The sequence below is a fragment of the Geotrypetes seraphini genome, chromosome 3 (assembly GCF_902459505.1).
Source record: "Geotrypetes seraphini chromosome 3, aGeoSer1.1, whole genome shotgun sequence".
Lineage (NCBI taxonomy): Eukaryota > Metazoa > Chordata > Amphibia > Gymnophiona > Dermophiidae > Geotrypetes > Geotrypetes seraphini.
In genome coordinates this window covers 364,866,601-364,889,643 of record NC_047086.1, presented here as the reverse complement: position 1 = coordinate 364,889,643, position 23,043 = coordinate 364,866,601, and the positions used below count along the sequence as shown (strand labels likewise).

Here is a 23,043-nt window from a genome sequence, read left to right as displayed (position 1 = left end):
ACCTTCTGTCCTTTTGATTACTTTTCTCCTCAACAATGAATTTCCTGTCTAATTACTTCTCTTTCTTCTTCCCCTCTTGAAGTCAGTCAATTTGTACCTTTGCTTAATCTTTTGTAAACCGCATAGAGCTTCACGGTATTGCGGTATATAAGCTGTTATTATTATTATTATTATTCTTTCGGTATGATGCTGAAGGTCTTTTCAGTCAGTATTATGATGGGGGTATTTCTCTACAGCCTGGGCAGTAGGTGATATACTCAGTTGGCAGGTAAAGTTGTGGTTCTACTTCAATGGGTGAACCCTCATCTTCCTCTTCTGTTGGCAGATCATTTTATGGGTCAGGAAAAGAGTTTGGATAGACTTTCCGCAAAATCTGAGCATGGCCCATTTATTGTATGTTACAGTGTACAGCGCTGTGTACGCTCTAGAAAGTGTAAATGTTAGTAATAGTGAAATTTTCTACATCCTGGATATTGAGAATTTTGGCTCGGGCGTTCCAGCTCTTTTTATGGAAGTGAGATCTCCTGGAACTTGACCTCATGGCCTCGTCTCAAAATTCTAAGCTTCATAGCTTCTTCGGCGGGCACAGGGAGTAGGAGTCAAAGAGGGTAGCAGCGTGGCTTCTTTCTCGCCTCTGGTTTCTCTTTTTTCAGTGTTTTCCCCTGGCTGATGATGGCTTGGATTTGCCATCTCAAGCTCGCTTTCAGGGCACAGTATTTGTAGAATCTCTGGATTGGCTACGCCATCCTTCCTATGAGGATCTGTTGAGTCTTTCGACAGCCGGACTGTTGAGTTTCCTGATATCTCCGGATTTGCTCACCTAGGGTTCGATCAACATGGATATTCGTACTACTTTGGTATTGCGACCTAGCTTTTGAAAAGTCATGGCTGACGTGTAAGGGTTCTGCGAAGCAGGTTGTTTCTTCTCTTATCCAGGCGATAGACGTCTTCACCTGTGGCTTCTGCTTCCTTTTGGAGGTTTTTCCTTTCTTGGGTACTTCTCAATATTTGCACCCTTCCAGAGTTCTTTTTTGGCACAAGTGTATTGCCAAGGGCTGAGCGTTCAATTCCCTTCAACTTCAAGTGCCATTCTTAGCTTGTTACAAGGGCTAGGTATAATGCTCTTCGCTTACTTCTCAGCTTCATGTAGTTCAGTTCCTAAACAGAGTACGGTATATTCGTACATCTCTTAGAAAGCCCTGTCCGGAGTACAGTCTTAAGGTACTTCTTCGCAGTTTACCGAAGGCTTCATTTCATCCTTGTCTTTTGAGACTCTAAAGGGCTGTGCCGTTGAACAAGGGGTTTCTTGTGGCCATAGCTTCAGCTCGGCGGTTTTCTGAGTTGCAGGCCTTGTTTGGTGGGGATTCCTATTTCTGATTTACAAAATCTGGGGTGTCAGTTCGGACAGTACCACAATTTCTTTCAGTGTCATCCTTTCTTTTATGACACTCACTTTTCCTTCCTTCTTCCTTTGAGGAGAAATGGGGAGACGTGCTTTTATTCACTGCATTTTTTTGAAGCTGTGTAGCGTTCTCCGCGAGCTAGGTTTCTAACTACTTTTAGTTATTTAGATCACCTTTTTGTATTCTTCATGGGACGCCTCAAACGTATGGCGGTGTCCAAAGCCTCCATCGCTCGATGGGTCCAAGAGGAGATTATTTACGCTTGCTTGATGGCAGGGAAGCGGTTTGCGAAAGAACTTCATGACTATTCCGCCGGAGCGATGGCTGCTGCTTCTTGGACTGTCCAGAGGTTTTTTCCTTGGAGGAGTTTGTCTCGTGGCTACTTGGTCTTCTGAGAGTGCTTTATCTCAACATTACCGGTTGGATGTGGGGGGGCGCATGCGGTGGATGCATTTAGTGCTTCAGTTGTTGCGGAGGTGGCGTTTGCTTCCCACCCAGATTGAGGATTGCTTTGCTACATCCCATTGGTCTCTGGATTCATCTGCTGCTGTTGCTAAGGAAAGAAAAATTATGTTCTTACCTGTTAATTTTCTTTCCTTTAGAGCAGCAGATGAATCCAGAGCCCCACCCTTTCTGGATATTGTCTGTCGGTTTTTTCTTTTCCAACTTTTGAAGTTTGTTATTATTGATGGTTTTGAGATTTGTTATGGGAAAGAAGTTTTTTACATGCTATGCCTATTGATGGTTACGGATACTTGGGCAAGGAGCTATACTGGAGATTCAGGAGGAGTGCCAGCCAATAGGACTACCTGTTAATCAGTTTCTCTATTTCTGCCTGCTGGTAGATGTGTGCTATCCATTGGTCTCTGGATTCATCTGCTGCGTCTAAAGGAAAGAAAATTAACAGGTAAGAACATAATTTTTCCTTATCATTTATACTGTTTATTTTATTTTTCAAAGAGATCAAGGCAGATGACTTTAAAATATGCAATGTCACCTCAGTAACAACTAAAGAAAAATAGACAAATATAATGGAAAATATAGACAGCAGATTATAAATTCTCAAAACTGACATTTTGATCACTAAATTGAAAATAAAATCATTTTTCCTACCTTTGTTATCTGGTGATTTAATTAGTTTCTGTTTGGACTTCCTTCTGAATGTACATCCAACACTTTTTTTTTTTTTTTTTTTCTTTCTGCCTCCTGCATGCTTCTCATCTGGACTGCATTCCCTTCCCCAACCAACATCTCTCTCTGTCCCTCCATGAGTCCAACTTTTCTTCTCTCCTCCACCCCTATTGGCAATATGTATCCCTCTCTCTCCCTCCTCTGTTTATGATCTTGCATCTCTCTGTTCTTCCTCTGTCTCTTCTGTCTGCACCTCCCATAGTCCAGCATCTGCCTCCTGTCTTTCCCCTTTGGTCCAGGCTCTCTCTCTCTCTCTCTCTCTCTCTGTCTTCTGCTTACAACCCCCCTCCCCATGTCCAGCATTTGTTCTCCTTCCTTCCAGGTCTTTCTCTGCCTCTCTCCCTCTCCTTCCTCCCTGCCTCACTGGTCCAGAATCTTTCACATTTCTGCCGCCTCCCCTTTGTTTCAGATTTCTCTATCCCTTCTGCTAACATTTTGAGTCCTCCCACCTTTGTTCCACGTCTTTCTGTCTCTCTCACTCTTTGTCTTCCTCCTCCCCAGGGCCTGGCATCTCTCTCTTCCTTATCTACAGCAGCAGATGAATCCAGAGACTAGTGGGATAGCACACATCGACCAGCAGGTGGAGATAGAGACCTGATTAACAGGTGGTCGTTTTGGATGGAACCTCTCCTTCAACTCCAGTATGCTCTATCTCCCAGCAGATAATGGTTGCTATCCTAATAGCTCCTGAATTCTGGCTGTTGATGGTCATCTGATCTCCTGTTGAGAATCCTCTTCAGTGAGAAAGGGGTGTTCGGCTGAACGGTGCTGTCTTTGGAGGTTACATCTGGGCCCCCCCCAGTTCCCTGCCTCACCTTCCCCTCAGAGCCAGTGAGGGGGATTTGCTCCCTGATTTCTTCTTTCCCCTACAAAAAAAAAAAAAGGGAGCTTTCAATTTATTGTGGCTGTGTTTTACTTTGTATTCAGGCTACAACTACTCCTCTCTGCAAAACTTCCTGTGTGCAGCAGTTTTGTCAGGGTAAGCCTCTTGTTCCTTGGTGCTGTTCTTTGATTTTTGGTGATCGTTGGACTGGCGGTTCTGGTTTTATTTTTCTTTTTGGTGGTGCATTATGGCAGCTGAAACTGTTAAACGGTGTTCCCGCTGTGAGAAGCGGAGAACGCTGTCGGGTTTGTGCACTAGAGGGTGCGCGGACGCAGCGGGGGAGGAGATCAATATGGCGCCAGTTCAGTCGGCACTTTCCCGCCAGAAAGATGCGAGTTTGTTTTCCCCGGCGCTGTTGGCGGATGCGGCCTCCTCGGCGGTTCTAAGGGGGCAGTTGCAGAAGGGGGAACTTTCTCTTCCGTCGGCGGTTTCGTGCATCAGAGGGGGGTCGGTTTTAATGGCGGAGCAGGAGACTGCTGTGACGGATGGGCAGCGGTCAGACACTTCTGTTGGTCGGAATCAGGCTCTCGCAGCGGGGCTCCAGCCAGCTGATGCGGCAAGGGCTTTTTCTGATGTGACTGCTCCGACTCAGCATTTGCCGTTTTTCCCCGAATTTGTGATGCTTTTGCATCAAGCCTTCCTGTTGCAGAGCGCCCAACCTGCACTTCAGGGGGCAGGTAATTTATCAGCTTTGCCTCAACTCCCTGTTGCTCCATCGCAGCAGGGTTTGCTAGCTGTAAAGGGTCGCAGAGTGGCCCCTGTGGATGGAGGGGACGATTCTTTGAATTCCACTTTATCACTGCCTCCTCCTGAATCTCTGGCTGATAGGGATACCGCAGATTTTGAGTTTGAGGAGGCACTAGGTAGGGAGATGGATGATTCCACGGTGCTCCATCTTTTCCATAAGGAGGAATTGTCTCACTGTATTTCTAAGACATTGCAGGGTTTGAATATATCTCCAGCGGATCCACAGGCCTCTGGTTCGGCTAACCCTCTTATAGCGGGCACGAAGAAACCGCCTAAGGCGTTTCTGATCCACAAAGCTATGACTGAACTTATTTCTGCCCAATGGGACTCGCCTGAGACAAGTCTTCGTGTAGCGAAGGCTATGCGGTAGTTATATCCGGTCGCTCAGGAGGAGCTGGAGAAATTTAAGCTCCCAAAGGTAGACGCATTGGGTGGCCGCGGTTACCAAGGAGACTACTTTGCCGGTTGAGGGAGGTGTGACGCTCAAGGAATCCCAGGATAGGAAACTGGAGTCTACGCTGAAACTTTCCTTTGATGTAGCGGACTTTACCTTGCAGACTGCTGTGTGTAGTTCCTATGCAGCAAGAGCTTGTTTGCAATGGGCGCAGCAAATGGCGGATGCCATGTTGGAGTCCGGGCTGCCTGTTCACTCTGACTTTCCGGATATGGAATCCGGTTTAGCTTATTTAGCGGATGCGTTGTATGATATTATTCGTGCTTATGCGAAACAAATGTCTTTCGGTTGTTTCTCGCCGATCCTTGTGGTTACGTCATTGGGCTGCAGATGCGGCCTCTAAACTTAGGCTCGTGAGGCTTCCCTTTAAGGGTCGCCTTTTTGTTCGGTGAGGATTTAGACAAGTTGGTCAAAGATTTCGGTGATTCCAAGACGCAGAGAATGCCAGAAGATAGGCCTGAGGGGCTTTTGAAGCCTATGAATCCCAAGCCACGCTTCAGGGATGTTAGAAGATACAGACCTGGGAAACCGTTCTTTCCGGCATCTTACGGGCCCTCTTTTAATTCCAAGCCGAGGTTTCCACAGAAGAATTCCTTTCGTCCTGCGAAACCTCCAACCGCTCAACCAGCCCTTACCCCAGCCTTGCGTAATTCTCAATGATGGGGTATCGGCCCTCTCCGCTATTCCCATAGGTGGTCGGCTGTCCTTTTTGGTGGAGTGGACGAGGGTCACGTCCGATCAATGGGTATTGGACATTATTCGAGACGGTTACAAATTAGAAGTTTCTTCTCCCGTCGCAGATTCTTTCTTGATATCCCTGTGTTCGGGGGCGGCCAAGAGAGACGGTGCGAGTCACCCTTCAGGTTCTTCTGGACCTAGGGGTGGTAATTCCAGTCCCTCCGGAGCAAAGGGGCCAGGGCAGATATTCCATTTACTTTGTAGTGCACAAAAAGGGAGGGTCGGTCAGACCGGTGCTCGATCTCAAGCGGGTCAATCAGTTTCTCAGCGTCAGACATGTCCGCATGGAAACCATAAGATCGGTTATTGCAGCAGTTCAGCCTGGAGAATTCCTTACAGCGCTAGATCTCAAGGAGGCTTACTTGCACATTCCCATTTGGCCCCCGCATCAGCGGTTTCTTCGCTTTGCCGTTCTCGGCCAGCATTTCCAGTTTCGGGCAATGCCATTTGGCCTTGCCACAGCACCCAGGACATTTTCGAAGGTGATGGTAGTGGTGGTGGCGTTTCTTCACAAGGAGGGCATTCGTGTTCATCCTTACCTGGATGACTGGTTAATTCGGGCTTCTTCGCATCAGGAGAGTCTGACAGTGACCCAAAGAGTGATTTCACTTCTTCAGTCTTTTGACTACCCATCCTACTTTCCGAAGAGCTCACTTGTTCCCTCCCAGTCATTGGAACTAGAGAATGACACGGGGAGAGATCCCCGCAGTGAGCCGCGGGGAGCCTGCGGTTTGGCTGCGGGCTTCAGAGACTCTATACTCAAATCGCCGCAGACACGGGGAAAAAAGTTTTCACCGCCTGCAGGCGCAGGTGAAAAGATTTGTCCCCGCAGGCCAATGTACCCCCTTCAAAGAACCGCTATTTACCGTGTCTTCACCGTGAGTCTTTGGTCGTGACCGGGTGTCATTTTTTTCCCGGCGGCCATGTTTGTCTTCGCGTGGTCTGTCTCCTCAACCCGACTTGCACGTTGCCGCATTGACTCCGCCCCCTAAGAAGAGGACCAATCGCTACTGCCTTGTTCTCTGCCGGGTCCTGCCTACTTCCTGTTTTCATGAAGACAGGACCCGACAGAGAGGAAGGCCTGAAGCGGGCAACAGAAGTGAATTGTGAATGCTGCTGCTGCCCGATGAAGTTCAGGACATCGAGGAAGGAGCAGTGAAATCGGCTGCTGGCTTGGGGGTGAGTGTAGGGAAAGAATCGTGGAAGTGGAGAAATTGGCACGATGAATTTTGCTTCACCTATATTCACGTTCAATGCTATTTCAATGTTCAATAATGTGTGTTTCTCCATATGTACTGTTTCCTGTGATTTCATGATTGTTATCTAATAGTTTTTAAAATATATATTAATCAGATTCATTTGCATATCCTCTATATATCTACTGCTCTACACCTTTCTTTCTGAATTTCAATTTGTCTGCTAGGTTGTTATGATTTCTTTTGCCTCCCTATGCATTTTGTTCCTTCTATTTCAGCATGAGAATGTGTATGCTATTGGAAAGAGTAGCTCAGCCAGTCTCTTTTACTAAGCCACATTAGAGGTTTCTAGTAGGACTGTTTGTGTGAAAAAAAAAACCAGCTCCGTGCTGAAGTCTGGCTGGGCTACTCTTGCAGCACTGAGCTGGTTCTTTTTTTTTTTTTTTAATCAGAGTGCAAAGCCAATAAGATTATTTTATTTCCAACCCCTTTTCATGTAAGACTGTGTAGTTTTATGTCTGTGCATTGCTAGCCCCAGGGGTGGTGGAAGATTAGTGATTGAAAAATTGTATGAAAAATAACTATTTTAAATTTAGTGATAAAAATGTGTCAGTTTTGAGAATTTATATCAGTCTATTTTTCTATAGTTGTTTCAGAGGTGACATTGCATATTTTTTTCATCTGTCTAGACCTCTTCGAAAAATGAAACAAATATTAATTAATTTGTTCTCTGCATACAGTGCGCTTTATGTTTATTTTAAATCTTTCAGTGTGTTACACTGTCTCATAACCATACTTCCTTTTTTCATGTCGGTGCTAGGAAGAAAGGAGAACTAGACTGAATCCAGAGATTGTGGATGATTTGTTGTTCATCCACGGGTTAAAAAATAAGGACAATTAAAAGTACATGTCGTGTTTTGTTTTTGTATAGTTATTAACTAATATTTAACTAAGTTTTAAAGTTTTACAGAATGTTTCCTTTATACGTAAATAAAGAAAAGTATATAAAATCGTACCCGTTTGAGGCTTTTATGTATGCAGCGGTGACGGTGACGGGGCGGTGAATGGGGTTGCAGTGGTGGTGACGGGGCGGTGAATGGGATGGCAGTGGCGGTGACGGGGCGGTGAAGGGAATGGCGGTGACGGGGCGGTGCAGAGGATGGTGAGACGGGGCGGTGACGGGGACCAATTTTTTCACCGTGTCATTCTCTAATTGGAACATCTGGGGGTCTTGTTCGATACGAAAGTGGGGAAATTCTTTCTACCCAGAGCTCGGGGAGAGAAGTTGCGGTCTCAGGTGCATCTCCTTCTGCAGTCACCCGCTCTGAGAGTATGGGATTATGTGCAGGTTCTTGGCTCGATGGTGGCAACTCTGGAGGTAGTGCCTTGGGCTCGCTTTCACATGAGACCGCTACAACAATCGCTTCTCTCCAGGTGGTCCCCTGTGTCTCAGGATTACAATCGTCGTCTTCGCTGGACTCCTCAAGCGTCTCTCAGCATGCATTGGTGGATCTGTGGGACCAGTCTAGGATAGTAGACCTGGGGGTGGGTCAGTAGAGTGGGCACACCTGATGGGCTATGGCCCTTATCTGCCATCATCTTCTGTGTTTCTAATCTGTTCAAAGGTATGCCGCAGGAGTCGCCAGACTGGGTCATAATTTCGACAGATGCCAGTCTGTGGGGTTGGGGGGCTCAGTGCCTTCAGTCCTCGGCACAGGGGGTCTGGTCTCCGGACGAAGCTTAGTGCTCCATCAACCTTCTGGAGTTGCAGGTGATCCGGCTGGTGCTGCTGGCGTTTCAGGCCTTGATTCAGGATCGGCCGACCAGGGTCTTTTCAGACAGTGTCACGGCAGTGGCATATATAAACAGACAGGGGGGTACCCGCAGTCCTCAATTGGCAAGCGAGGCGATAGTTCTGCTTCAATGGGCGGAAGCTCATCTTCCTCTTCTCTCGGCAGCTCACATTGCAGGACAGGCGAATGTTCAGGTGGACTTTCTCAGCAGAAATCTTCTAGATCCAGGAGAATGGGAACTCTCCACTCAAGCATTCCAGCTGCTGGTGCAGCGATGGGGCGTTCAGGAAATAGACCTCATGGCATCGTCTCGAAATGCAAAGTTTCCTTGGTTCTTCAGCAGACACAGGGAGGAGGTGGCGCATTGGATCTGTCTTGGCCTCGTGGTCATCTTCTTTATGTGTTTCCTCCTTGGCCCATGATAAGTCATGTGCTCCATCGAGTGGCTTGCTTTCAGGGCTCGGTGATATTGGTAGCTCCGGACTGGCCACACCGACCGTGGTATGCGGATCTGATGAGCCTCTCGACAGGCGACCAGGTACGGTTTCCGTTGACTCCAGATTTACTTCATCAGGGTCCGATCAACATGGAAAATCCGTCCCGCTTTGGTCTTATGGCCTGGCTATTGAAAGGTCACGCCTGAGACTTAAAGGATATTCTGAACATGTTATTTCCACTCCAAGCAAAATAGAGATCTACTTCTGCGTCTTATGCTAGAGTCTGGAGAGTGTTTGAGTCTTGGTGCGATGCTCAGGGTATTTCTCCTTTCAGTGCTTCTTTAGCTACCATTCTATCTTTTCTGCAAGATGGAGTTGCCAAGAGCTTGGCTTATAATTCTCTTAAAGTTCAAGTGGCGGCGATTGCTTGTTATAGAGGCCGCGTGTCTGGTTCTTCCCTTGCGGCTCAGCCTGATGTCGTTCATTTTTTGAAAGGAGTGCAATATATTCGTCCACCTGTTCAGAAGCTCTGCCGGACTGGAGCCTTAGGGTAGTCCTCGGAGGCTTGCAGAAGGCTCCGTTTGAGCCTCTGTCCACTGCGACTCTGAAGGATGTCACGTTGAAAGCAGTGTTTCTTGTAGCTATGGCTTCAGCCCGACGGGTTTCTAAGTTACAGGCTTTGTCATGCAGAGACTCTTTTTTACGCATTTCGGATTCAGGGGTCTCGATTCGGACTGTTCCTTCGTTTCTTCTGAAGGTTGTCTCTTCCTTCCATGTCAACCAGTCTCTCTTCCTTCCTGCTTTTCGGAAGCAGGATTGGGGAGCGCGCTTCTCTTCACCTGTTTCTTTGATGTGCGTAGGGTTCTTCTCCACTATTTGCAGGTTACTAACGACTTTTGTCGTTCAGATCATCTTTGTGCTGTTTGCAGGACGCAGCAAGGGTATGGCGGCGTCTAAAGCTTCGATTGCTAGATGGATCAGGGAGACTTTGCTTCCACTTATTTGGTAGCGGGGAAGCGGTTGCCGGAGGGCCTTCGTGCTCATTCCACTAGAGCGATGGCTACTTCATGGGCTGAGTCTCGAGGGTTTTCTTTTGGAGGAGATTTGTCGTGCAGCTACTTGGTCTTCTAAGAATACCTTTTCTGAACATTCAAGGTTGGATGTGGCAGCGCTTGCAGAGTCTGCTTTCGGTGCTTCAGTCCTCGCGGAGGCGGCTTTTGCTTCCCACCCGGTTTGAGGATTTCTTTGCCTCATCCCACTAGTCTCTGGATTCATCTGCTGCCGTTGATAAGGAAGGAAAAATTATGTCTTGCCTGTTAATTTTCTTTCCTTTAGACGCAGCAGATGAATCCAGAGCCCCGCCCTTTCTGCATATTGTCTGTTGGGTTTTTTTTTCGCATGTTTCGGAGGTTTTGTTGTGGTTGGTAGTTGTGTTCTGCATTAATATCTCGGACATTTGTTATGAGAAGTTTTTTTTTTTTTTTTTTTACATTCTGAGACATTTTATGGTTCCAGATGCTTGGGCAGAGGCAATACTGGAGTTGAAGGAGAGGTTCCATCCAAGACCTGTTAATCAGGTCTCTATCTCCACCTGCTGGTTGATGTGTGCTATCCCAGTAGTCTCTGGATTCATCTGCTGCGTCTAAAGGAAAGAAAATTAACAGGTAAGACATAATTTTCCTCCTTAGCTCAGGGTGTTTCCTCTCTCTACCCCCTCTATTCCAGCATCTGCCTTGTCTTTTGGTTCAAGTCTGCTTTCCTGCCTTGCCTCAAGGTCCTTTTCTGTGTCCCCCCTTCCCCCCCCACAGTATCCAGATCCCGCCGGGGCCCTTGCAATGGGTGGGGCCTTACCTCCGCTGCTTCCTGCACCCAGCGAGAGAGGTCATCTCCTGCATTGTGACAGCCGCTTGTCGAGGACCAACCTTTAAAAGTAATTATGGCAACCTGCAGAGGATCACTGGTGCTGTAGCGATCCTAGCGGGCTGCCGGCAGCCTCCGCAGCACGTTCCCTCTGCCACGGTCCTGCCCCTCCTCTGACATAAGGGGGAAGGTTTGCGGCAGAGGTAACGTGCTGCGGAGGCCACCGGCAGCCTGCCAGGTTCGCTACAGCACCGGCGATCCTCTGCAGGCTGCCGTAATTACCTTTTAAAAGTGAGACCAGGGGGAAACATGCAGGCCTTCGGTGAATCGGGCAGCGCTGGTGCTGTACCATATAGGCAAGTCAGCCGTACAGACCCCAAAGCAGGGTCCTTGGTTGTGTTGCAAAGGGAGTGTGGGAGAAACGCCCTGAGGGAAGGGGATGTAACATAAGAGAAAATGCCGGCATGGAACTTTTTTTTCAAAATGTTTTACTCCTGGAGAGAACCCTCACCCTCCATCAGCATTGAAAAGTGCCTGCAGCAGCTGCTGGTGCTGCGGCGAAGAAGGGAGAGGCAGTTGCCGGGTTCCAAACAATTTTACTAGTTTAGAATAGCATCTGCAGTGCCAAAGGGAACTGTTTCTTAGAATTTCCATTTTTGTTTTGAAGAAATTGCTACAAAACCACACTTTTCAACCTTTTTATTTACAGGTATATGTAGACATTCTTCAGGCCATACGGTTTGTACATCTATCTTAAAAGAGCGTGGCTTTTAAGTTTCCTTACTGTTTCTCTCGGGGTGGCACGTCAAAACTGTGTCAAACATTCGTGCACTGACAATGGCACACCCTTCTCTCAGAGGCTTTGTTAGGTCCCTGGAGGTTTGGGCAAGCAAGGAAGCAGTAGCAGCAAGCTGAGAGAGCAGATTGCTTGGGTTTTTTTTTTTTTGTTGGGGGGGGGGAATGGAGCTTTCCTTTTGTCTTTGCATGGCTGATGAGGTAGGGGAAAAGGCGGACGGTTGGTGATGGAATAACCGCGGGTTTGAGCATGTTGGGGATTCCTTTCTGCTTAGTCCGTCTAGTCCAGGGGTGTCAAACTCAATCACATAGGGGGCTGAAATCTGGGGTATGGGCTGGGTCACAGGTCAAATGTTTTAATGAGATACTTAGGGGTCCTTTTATTGAGGTATGCTAACTGATTTAGCGCACACTAAATGTACACCTTAATAAAAGGACCCCTTAATCTTGGTAGAAGTGTCGGGTTGCAGCCTCTCCAGCCCTGCGCTGGCTCTGTGATATAGACAAAATGGATGGAAGAGATGTATCTATGCTGGGATGAGCCAACGTGCATGACTGACACAGTTTGAGAAGTTTGTATCTGGACATCTTTTGAACAAAGGAAAGGGAGAACTACCTGTGGAGCTGATCTTTTGTTCGGAAGAAACAGTAGGGCCCTACTTTTGGGGATGGGGGAGCACTCTGATCTTTTGTGTGGCCTTCGGCCTTGCAGAGGTCCGGCAGCATGGCCCTGGTCATCCTTCCTAGCAGATCATGTGCCTGGTCACTCTGCTTTTGTGGATCACTTCTCAGCCTACCATTGTGAAGCGCTCGTGCTTTTCCCATGCTTCTTGGCTCATCTTCTGAAGCGGCCAAAGCTTTGGAGGGTGGCGGTTCCAGCCTAGCACACCGGCACCTCTCTGCATTGGGAGGCGGAGGGCACGGTCTGTTGCTCACCCTGTTGCCACTGGCAACGTCAGGACAGTAGACTGTATTTAGGCCGCTAGGCGCTTGTGCCTATCTGCCAGGGGGTCAGCTTGGTGGGGTTTTGTGGTTGTCTGGGCCAGGTTTTGGTGCACTGCAAGCCAGAGTTTGACATATCTGGTCTAGTCAGAAATCGGCTGGCGAGGCGCGCACAGCAACGAGGGTTGGTTATAGGGAAAGCAACGCAAACTCTGTTAAGTAAATTACCCATCCCTGCGGCATCCCATCCTTAGCTGGGCTACAGAGAGGGGTTAAAAACAAACAAAAACACATGCGGTTTCCTCATCCCGAAAGTCTGCATTGTGGGAAAAAAGTTACTTACTCCTGAGGGGAAGCGTGTCATTGGAGGAAGGCAGCCAGGCGCTCACCTAAATTAGCCAGGTGGAGCGCCCGGCTAAAACACGCTAGGGAGAATACTGGTCTTATTAAAGAAATTACAATTTTGCATGAGGTAAAACTCTTTATAGTTTATAAATCTTTCCTTTTGGCTAAGTCTTAATAATAATATTGTAATTTATAGCTAAAGAGACTAATCAAGAAACTGTTTTACTTTTGTGATTATGATAAACATACTTAGGCCCTCAAAATAGTACCTGGTGGGCTGCATGTGGCCCCCAGGTCACGAGTTTGAGACTACTGTACTAAGGCTACTTCTAGCTTGGTAGTAAAATGACTCCATATTCCATTATTCCCCTTAATGGCTATATGCTTTAAGCATGTTGTTAGCCTTTTGAAAAGTATTCTCTGCAACTCTTCTTGACTTTCTCCTGCTTCTGGGGAACAACTGTTTGGTCTAAGTTAGAAAATGACATGGAGACAAATTTTTTGCCTGTCTCCGCAGAAACTCATTTTCCTGTCCCGTCCCCATGAGTTCTTTTCTTGTCCCTGTCCCATTCCTGCAAGCTCTGTCCTCATCTGCACAAGCCTCAAACACTTTAAAATCATAAGTGTTCAAGGGTTGTTCAGTTAAGGCAAAGCTTACAGGAATGGGATCAGAATTGGGAAATCGAATTCCTGCGGGGATGGGGACAGATTTGTCCCCATGTCATTTTCTAGTCTAGTTTAAATAACTACATAAACGGGCTACATACCCCTTCAGTTCTTATCTTATTTCTTATCTCCAGAGGAGGCCAAGGGAAAAAAACTACCAGACACAAAAGTGTAGTTTAAACATTCAAGGCCTTGGGAGTGTGTTTGGCATCCTACTAACTGGTAGGACAACACCTAAAGTCTCACCCAAATACAAGTGATTGGCCATTTTATTTGGATTATGACATCAATCAATTCATTATTAAACATACATAGTTGGTACATCTTATTAAATTACAATTGTTTCACTAGGATCCAATTACAAATTGCATACTTCAGCAATGCTCTATTGGTTCTATTCAAGTCGCATGGTTTCTGGTCAATCATACCTCACCAGTAATTTCCCTAGCAACAATAATGACATCCCAGCAATACTGGGGATCTCAAGGTAAACAGCTAAGTTTTGCTTCCCAAGCATTTGCCAAGGGAATAGTACAAAATTTAGTTCTTAGGTCAGTGTGATCCCTAGCCTATGCTTTTTGTTATTTACAAGTTGTTTTTATGACTTAGCTAAAATTCAACTTATGTTATGACTATCACACACACTTTTCCTGACATTAAACTAAAATAAAATATTTTCTCTCTGCTTCACTGGTAACAGAAAAGTATGTACTTTGCGTGCTGACCAAGTCTCTGAAGCATTTCTATCATTCGGCTTCATCTTTTTATATATACATATTAGTATCTTTCATGTCCCCATATGTCTCATACATATGGGATTATGGGTCCCCCTTATGTCCTACATAATACAATTATCACCATCATAAGGTTCATGTCCTACATAATACAATTATCACCATCATAAGGTTCATAATGAAAAGCCATGTTAGTTAGAACACTGGCTAATATTTTTTTAACATAAACAAGCTTAGTTTTTTATCATCCCAGAAGACAGTTGCCATGACTTTGCATGCAGATTTTTCTGTCAAACTTTTTTGGGGTGGGGGATGACTTGTGCTTTCACTGCATTGATTCCATTTTCCACTTGGGATCTCTGTGATAGATCCAAGTTTCATTTCTTGTTGCCAAATGATGAAAAAAATTAATCTGGTCTTTACAAAGTATCTCCAAGTTCTCCTGACAGGACTGGAGCCTTGTGGCCTTCTGACATGGCGTCAGCATTCTTGGAAACCCTATTATACTAACCTTGGACATGTCTAACTTTTCATGAATTGTCACAACATGCACAGACTTGTTTCAACGCGCTTGTTACTTTCTTTCATACTCTGATAAATTTATTGAACATGCCTCATATATTAGCACGTTACCATGTTAGCAAATCTAGCTCTTAATTTCCAGTTTGTCTTGGGGATGCGTTAAATATTCAAGAAATGAGGAAAACAATGGGGAGACGCACACACTTTTCTTTTCTCTGTTCTCTCCTTTCTCTTCCATCTCTAAAGTCAATGTGGGCTCTAATTAGAATAAGGCGTCTCCAGCTCTCAACTCTGTTGTTGACACATCACTGCATACTGTTTCTGGTCAGGATTTGTTGCATGTGTTTGCTTAAGTTAATGGCATATTGCAATTAACTGTATAATTTTCCAAAATATTTTCCCGTTAGTATCTTGAAGAAATGTATTTCAAGTACAGCAGCCAAGCTGCAGATAAAGGAGCATATATCATTGGTAGCTGTGGTTTCGACTCCATTCCTGCAGACTTAGGAGTGCTATTTACAAGGAATAACTTAAAAGGTATTTGAAAATTTTCTTCTCTTAAATATAAGGCAGTAGTCCATTTTGGTTTTGAAAAGAGATGGGACATTGTGTTCAGATACTAATGTACATACTAACAGAGAAAATGATGGAATAACAGTATAGTCCATTTAACCTGCCATCTTCTTGACATATAGAGAACCTCTGTTTATCCCATGCCTTTTTGAATTCTGCCACTATTTCAACACCATGATTACTTCTGTGGAAGAACAAGTCAAACATCCATCTCCCCTTGTGTGGAAAAAGTATTTTCTGATGCTTTTAAGTTTCCTTTCTTGCAACTTCATTCCATGTCTTTAAATTTTACAGCCTCTCTGTCATCTTTATTAATGTTTTCATTGCAAATCTTTGATATAATATTTTTTTTTTAATATCTTTATTCATTTTTACATCTTACAACAAGTGTATCAATAAATTGACAATTGAAATTAAATACATCACTTGAATTTCTGTCATCTAACAATCTAATATAATAAAGAGCTAGCCGCGCATGCGCACTTCTATTTGCGTGTTCCGTGCGCTGTAGGTCTGTGGCCGAAGGAGTGCGCATGTACGAGTCCCCGTATGCGCCAGTTAGCTGCATCGGGCGACAGGAGCGGCTCTGGCAGCGGATGCCTGGAGGAGGACTCATGGTCCTGCCGCCGCTGCCGCTCCTGTTCACAGCGGCCTGCACGTCGCCGACTCCCCCCCCTCCCGCAACAACTGCTCCTGTTCTTCCCCTCCCTCCAGTCACTGCTGCCATTCCTATTTAAAACGGCCTGCTGAGGTTCGCGGCCGGCTGTAGCGAACCTCGCAGGCCGCTCTCCACATAGTAGCACGTTCACGTCAGGGGGAACATGCTACTGAGGTGAGAGAGAGAGAGAGAGAGATGATGAGAGATGACCTTAAATCCGCCAATTTGAATCCGCTACTGAGGTGAGAGAGAGAGAGAGATGACGAGAGATGACCTTAAATCCGCCAATTTGAATCCTGGAGTTTGATTTGTCGATTTATAGATTGGAATAGATGTTAAATTACTGACATCACAGAGTTTTCCATGTATCCATAAATATTCTGTTTTCTTTATACAATCTAGGCATTTTAATGCTAAGAACATGACAAACGTAGAAGGAACGTGAGTTGCCATTCCAAATGCAACCAGTCTGGGGTATTATCAATGAGCTCTGGGAGAACCCAATACATACCCTGGTGCAAAATATAGGCTGCTTGATACCTATAGAAATTGGGAAAATTTATCCCACCCTCCGCAATTGGTTTTTGTAAAGATACTAAAGCAATTCTAGGAGTTTTGCCCAGCCAAATAAATTTTGTAAGAATACTGTTTAACTTTTTATAAAAGGACCCCTTAAAAAACTGGTAACGTTCCCATCTGATAACAAACCACAGGCAATATCATCATTTTAATAGTTTGAACTCTCCCCCACCAAGACATAGAAACATAGAAACATAGAAAGATGATGGCAGAAAAGGGCCATAGCCCATCAAGTCTGCCCACTCTACTGACCCACCCCATTAAGTCTGAGTACTAATGACCTAGTTCCTTAACTCGACCCTCGTAAGGATCCTACTAGGGCATCCCATTTATTCTTAAAGTCAATAACGCTGGTGGCCTTGATCACCTGCTCTGGAAGCTTGTTCCAGTGATCTACAACCCTTTCTGTGAAGAAATACTTCCTTATGTCACTATCGAATTTCCCTCCTCTGAGTTTGAATGGATGTCCCCTTGTGACCGAGGGTCCCCTGAGAAAGAAGATGTCTTCTTCCACTTCTTCCACAGATATAGTGGATTCCATTGCTCGCACATTTCTGTTACCTTCTGCAATAAAGATTTTTCATTCTCTTTCATTGTGTCTTCCAGAGTATTTTTTATCCAAATTCCAAAGTATTTTAATCCACCTTTCTTCCATATAAACGAAAATGAATCAAACAAGCCTTTTGTACAATAAACGTTTAGTGGAAGAACTTCAGATTTACTCCAATTTATCTTATACCCAGAAATTTTTCCAAATTTCTCAATTAATTCAAATAAGCATGGAATGGTTGTTTCTGGATTTCTCAAATGAAGCAATATATCATCTGCATATGCAGAGACTTTGTATTCCCGATCTGAATAAGGAATACCCTGTATCTCCTTTACTTGCTGAATAGCTAATAACAAGGGTTCCAAAACAATATCAAAAAGCAAAGGAGATGGGGGACAAACTTGTCTAACCCCCCTCCACAAATTAAAGTGTTCTGAAAAATTGTTATTAATATACAATTTTGCAACAGGGGAGCTATACAATGTTTGAATCATTTGTATAAATCTTGAACCTATTCCAAACCATTCCATAGCTTGATACATGAAGGTCCATTCCACCAGATCAAAGGCTTTTTCTGCATCCAAGGGCACAGAAAAAGCCGGATCATTTATGGCTTTTGTTAAATTCAACATATGAAAAGCCAATCTTGTGTTATTAGATGAGTGTCTCTTAGCAACAAACCCAGTTTGGTGCATATCAATAATAAAAGGGAGAGCCTTAGCTAAGCGTAAAGCCAATGTCTTAGCCAAAAGTTTTCCATCTACATTGATTAGCGAGATAGGCCTGTAATTTGAAACCAATGTGGGATCTTTATTTGGCTTTGGCAAAACTATGGTCAATGATTCTGCCATAGTACCTGTATTGCAACCCTTAGTTAGTTGAGTCTGATATAAATTTAATAAATGAGGTAATAGGGTAACTTGAAATGATTTATAAAATTCTACCGTGAAACCATCACCACCTGGAGCGGATCCAACTCTAAGACATTTTAATGCTGTTTCCACTTCTTTTAATGATATAGGCTCTTCTAAACTTTTTTTTATATGCTCAAGAATTTTCGGCCCTTCTATTAACTTCAAAAATTCTAAACCATCTTTTTCCCTATCTACATAAGGCTCAAGAGTATAGGTCTTTATAAAAATTTGAAAATTGACTTAAAATACTACCAATTTGAGTATGTGTCTCTCCTTTCTCATCCTTTATTGCAATAATTTTTGTTCTTCTTTTCTTTGCTTTAAGATAATTTGCCAATAATCTTCCTGCCTTATTTGAGCTTCCATAATAGAGTTTGTTGGGAAAACAAATCTTTCCTTACCATTTACCCTTTGCTTTTAATATAACCTGTAGGGTACTTTGCTCCCACTTTTCAACTAATTTAGCTTCCAACTATTTAATTTCTTTTTCCAAATTGAAAAATTGATTAAGTTGTTTTCTAATATATGCTGATTATGAAATTTTCTAATATATGCTGAATATGAAATATTACCTCTCATGGTGGCCTTAAATGCATCCCATAATGTTTCTATGGTAATTTTTTCTGAAGTGTTAATTTGAAAAAATTCAATCATTTTTATTTTAAATTCTTCAAGGAAATTTGAATCCACAATCAATGTATTATCGAATCACCATACAGACCTGCTATAATCTTGCTCATCAAACTTAAATTCAATCCATACACCTCCATGATCAGACAAAATGATAGGATCTATAGAGGCTTTTGTCACTTGTTGTACTATTTGATTTGAAACAAAAATATAATCTATTCTTGAAAAGGATTTGTGAATTTGTGAGCGAAAAGAAAATTCCCGATCATCAAAATGAAGTATCCGCCATATCTTTTAAATCACAAGATTGTACCAAATTTTCTAATCCTAATGACTTCATAATTTTACTTGGTTTTTTATCCATTAAAAGATCCATGACAACATTAAAATCTCCAGCCACTACTAAATTAGATATAGTAAAGCAACTGGTTTCAATAATAAATGAGTCAATGAAATGTAGCCTTATGAAGCCTCAACTAAAGTAGCTTCTGGAGGTCCTTGATAGATTCAACAGGACTAGAGGAGGCAAACTTCTCCCAGACGTAAGTAGTGACTATGCACTTTTAGCTTTTCAGAGAGGAGAGAGAAACGACAGGTTCTTATACAGGAACCCTCTGACTACCATCAACACATCTCTTATTTCTTTCAATTCTTTCATCACTTCACTGTCAGCTCCCTTTGGTAATGGCGTCTTCAGAGGGGTTTCAGGCTCTGGCTTCGTTCTTTTTACGCTCCCGGTAGTTCCAAACGTTGAATCATTCTTTGCTTGTTTTCCCAAAGCCATTTTTGCCTTTACCCTTCTTCCAAACAAAAAGAAAAATCTTTCAAGCGACTTATTGATCTTTAAACAGTCTGTCAGCACAGAGCTCACCCGCTACCCGACCGTTTTCATGCGCGACTAAACCATGCCCTAGTAATAATATAATCTTTTTAACTTAAAACAATCAAATTTGATTTGCATATAATTTTTATATTTTTATGTTCCTTTTCCATCATCCTCCCCCCCTTCGTGCTCCCTGTTTTATATTGTCCTGAACAAAAAGGAAATAGACTTTTTACGCTCATCATTCAAGTTATCTTGAGCAAAATTTCTCTTAGCAGCTGTATTTTCCCCTCTCATTTTACCCCATCCCTCAAGAGCATTCAAAAGCACATTGCACACTGAGGGAATTCAAAAAGGGGTCCCAGATTAATATTTCTAAAAATCTTCTCTTCTCCCCCCCACCCCCCGAACACTGATAAAGGTTCCATTCTAAGCAAGCCATGTGTTTATGTTCTCCATAATGCTAAAGTGGAAAATTCTAGGTCCATCACTGAAGCAGAATGTCTTTTGCCATCAAGTATGTCTTAAATGAACAAGATCTGCTCTGATAAAAGGCAAAGTTTGAGTCTTTGGAAAGTGTTAATTTAACGGATTTTGTAAATGTTCACACAAGTCTGTCCAGATACCTGTATCTTGTCACATGTTCAAAAGCAGTGCACATACTTTATTTCCATATTGACTCAGTGGGACACTAGCTTGACACACCCTATTAACCTAGATTCTCTGCAATATTTTATGTAAAAGATCTTTTATTAAAGGTTTTCAAAAAAGGGGTCACATGATGATGAGGGGCTAAGTAGCCAGACAGACTCTTAGCTCCCATCCTTTCTCTCTCTAAACTCACCTTCTATGGAGACTCTCCTGAATTATTGGTTCATGAAGGTACTGACCTGATTTTGGTATATCTCTCCACATTTGTGGTAGGATATCTTTGAAAGTGTTGTGAAAAGAAAGATTGCATGTTTGCAGAAGCCAAGATGGTGGAGTTGGCAACCTCTGCTTCCTCTACGGTGGGAGCAGCTTGGACTGCAGATATAGTTTCAGATGTCTCAGCTGCTGTGGAAACATCTCTAGGAGGTCAACTCCAGCAAATCTTGGACAAACTTATTATCTAGAAGATTGTATATGGAACGTATGGGCCAAGATATTCACAAGGTGGCAAACTATTACACATTGGAATCTGAAGTGCAACATGTTATGCAGGAAAATACATCTTTGAAATCCTATATACAGGGGCTTGGCTTGGTCGCGCATGAAGAAGGTCGGTTAACGAGTGAGCTCCGTATTGACAGTTTTTGAAAGTAAAACAAGTTGGATGAAAATTTATTAACTTTGTGTTCTGAAGATAAAGTTGTGTAATGGCTTCGGGGAAGCAAAACAAGAATGAATCATCATTTGCTACTTCCAGAAGTGTGAAGAGAGCAAAACCTGAACCGGAGTCTTCAAAAAATGGCGATAACGAAGTCATGAAAGAACTGAGAGAAATTAAAGAGATTGTATCGGGCACGGCCAAGAAAGTTAACAATTTGACAGATGAATTTTCCACTCTGAACAAGAGAATGGATCTTAGAAATCAATTCAAATAATATGGAAAAAAGAATGGATATAGTGGAAACAGAATTACTTCATAATAAAACTGACCATAAGAAAATTGAGATACTTACCCGTGATTTGGAGGATTTTTTAAACAGAGAGAGGAGGAGCAATTTAAGACTATTAGGATTACCGGAAGGGTGGAGAAAGGAATTGCGATCTCCTTCTTGGAGAATATGTTACCCAAAATACTACCTATAAAGTCAAAGTTCCCTCTTGAAATCGAGAGGGCGCACAGAATTCCTGTAAGGAGATCTGATAAGAAAATGGGTCCTCGGCCATTAATTTTTAAAGTACTGAGACATCAGCAGGTCATGGAGATCTTTCAGTTAGCTAAGCAAAATAAAAATTTGAAATATCAAGATGCACTTATTCATCTAGTTCTAGACTTTGCCAAAAACACGGCTAGCAAAAGAAAAAGTTTTTTGAATCTTAGATCCCAGTTGAGAGTGATGGGGGCTAAATATGAGTTACTATACCCGGCTCTTATGAAGATGACATTTGAAAATAAAACAATCACATTTGATGATCCATGGAACTACAAAGATTTATACAGTAACAGGAACAGCCAATGTCTACATAATTCCTGTCATTGATATGGAGAAAGGAGGAGGGGGAAAAAATGGCGTCTGTTCTTCTGTTGAAAATTTATGCTTGGAATCTCTTTACAAAAGTTTGAATATACTAATTATAAATAAAGTACTGTAATAGTAAGTACCTAAAGGAAAACAGAAAAGAATGTCTACAGATTCAAATTGACTTGAATGAGTCAACAGTCCCTGCAAGGAATTCATCAGATTAAGTATAGGCATTCTAAACTGAGTCAATGCAGTTCTAGTACTGCGGTTACAGCTTTTTGTGCATGATTTGAAACAGGAATTATATTGATAATGTTCCTCTGTTTAACAATTACCCATTTGCTCTACAGTTCCGATTTTGAGATATGAAATTTTCTCTGTTATCACTTCTTCGACATGTTAGCAAGGATAGCTGAATGAATTTGCCTTCCTGTCATATCTGGAGATAAGAAGTTCTCATGCCTGAATACTTCATCCGGAAAGGAACACTGAATTACCTTGGCCTGTCCCCTTGCAAGAGTAAGTTTAATAAGGCTTTGACGTGGTAATGGAGGATTTCTGATGTCCTGTTTGTTACAACAGATGAACCGTCAGAACTCAAAAATGGCTTACGAGAACTATTACAGATGGATTTGAAGAAAGCATAGAACTATTAATTATTACAGTGACAAAGCAATTTGAAACATGTATTGTTTTAAGATTTTAATTAATATGGATGGCGATGTGTACATGAAGGAAGGCAGATGGAGAAAATAACCAAGGATGTTGGATTTCTGGAACTTGAATTTCGATCGCTGTGTTTTGGAACTATGCAAATACAGAATGGATATCAATTTGGATTCTTTTTACAATATCATGGATGACACATTGAATGACATGCGATTCGAGAGAAGGTGGATTTATTCTAAATGTTAGATGCTGGATAACGGAGATATGGATGTAGTGAAACGTTATGAAGCTTGATAGTTGGATAGAGAGTACATAATAGCTAAGTATTATTATAGTGGTACTAGTCTTATAGCCCGTTATATTAACAGGTGCTAGAATATATGTGTGTGTGTCTCTATTTCTTTCTCTCTCTCTCCTTAGCCGCTTTCTTTCTTTCTTTTTCCTTGGCTGTCCATCACCACCCCTTGCCTGCTCCCCCTGTCCATTCTCCCTTCCTTTTACCTCCCCTGTGTCCACCACCACCCCTTCACTGCTCTCCTTATGCAGCAGCAGCCCTTCTCCCTTTGTTTTACCTCCCCCCTGTCCAGCAGCACCTCTTTCCTTCTCCCCCTGTCCAACATTAGGCTACGTTCCTTTTTCTTAACCCCCCTATCCATCAGCACCTCTTTCCTTCTCCCCCTGTCCAGCAGTAGACGTATCTTCCTTTTTATCACCCCCCTCCTTCTTATCCCTATGATACACTTATCTTGTTCTGCCCCTGATCAGAGGTT

At 43.4% G+C, this 23,043-nt stretch overlaps 1 protein-coding gene across 2 annotated transcripts in view; it reads left to right on the top strand.

Annotated features, from left to right (window-relative positions):
• SCCPDH (saccharopine dehydrogenase (putative)) overlaps positions 1-23,043 on the top strand; it is a 130,060-nt gene that overhangs the window by 29,325 nt on the left and 77,692 nt on the right. For both annotated transcript variants that reach the window (XM_033939548.1, XM_033939547.1), the window contains exon 4: positions 15,114-15,243. In XM_033939548.1, the coding sequence (XP_033795439.1) occupies positions 15,114-15,243 (130 nt within the window). The remainder of the gene's footprint in view (positions 1-15,113; positions 15,244-23,043) is intronic.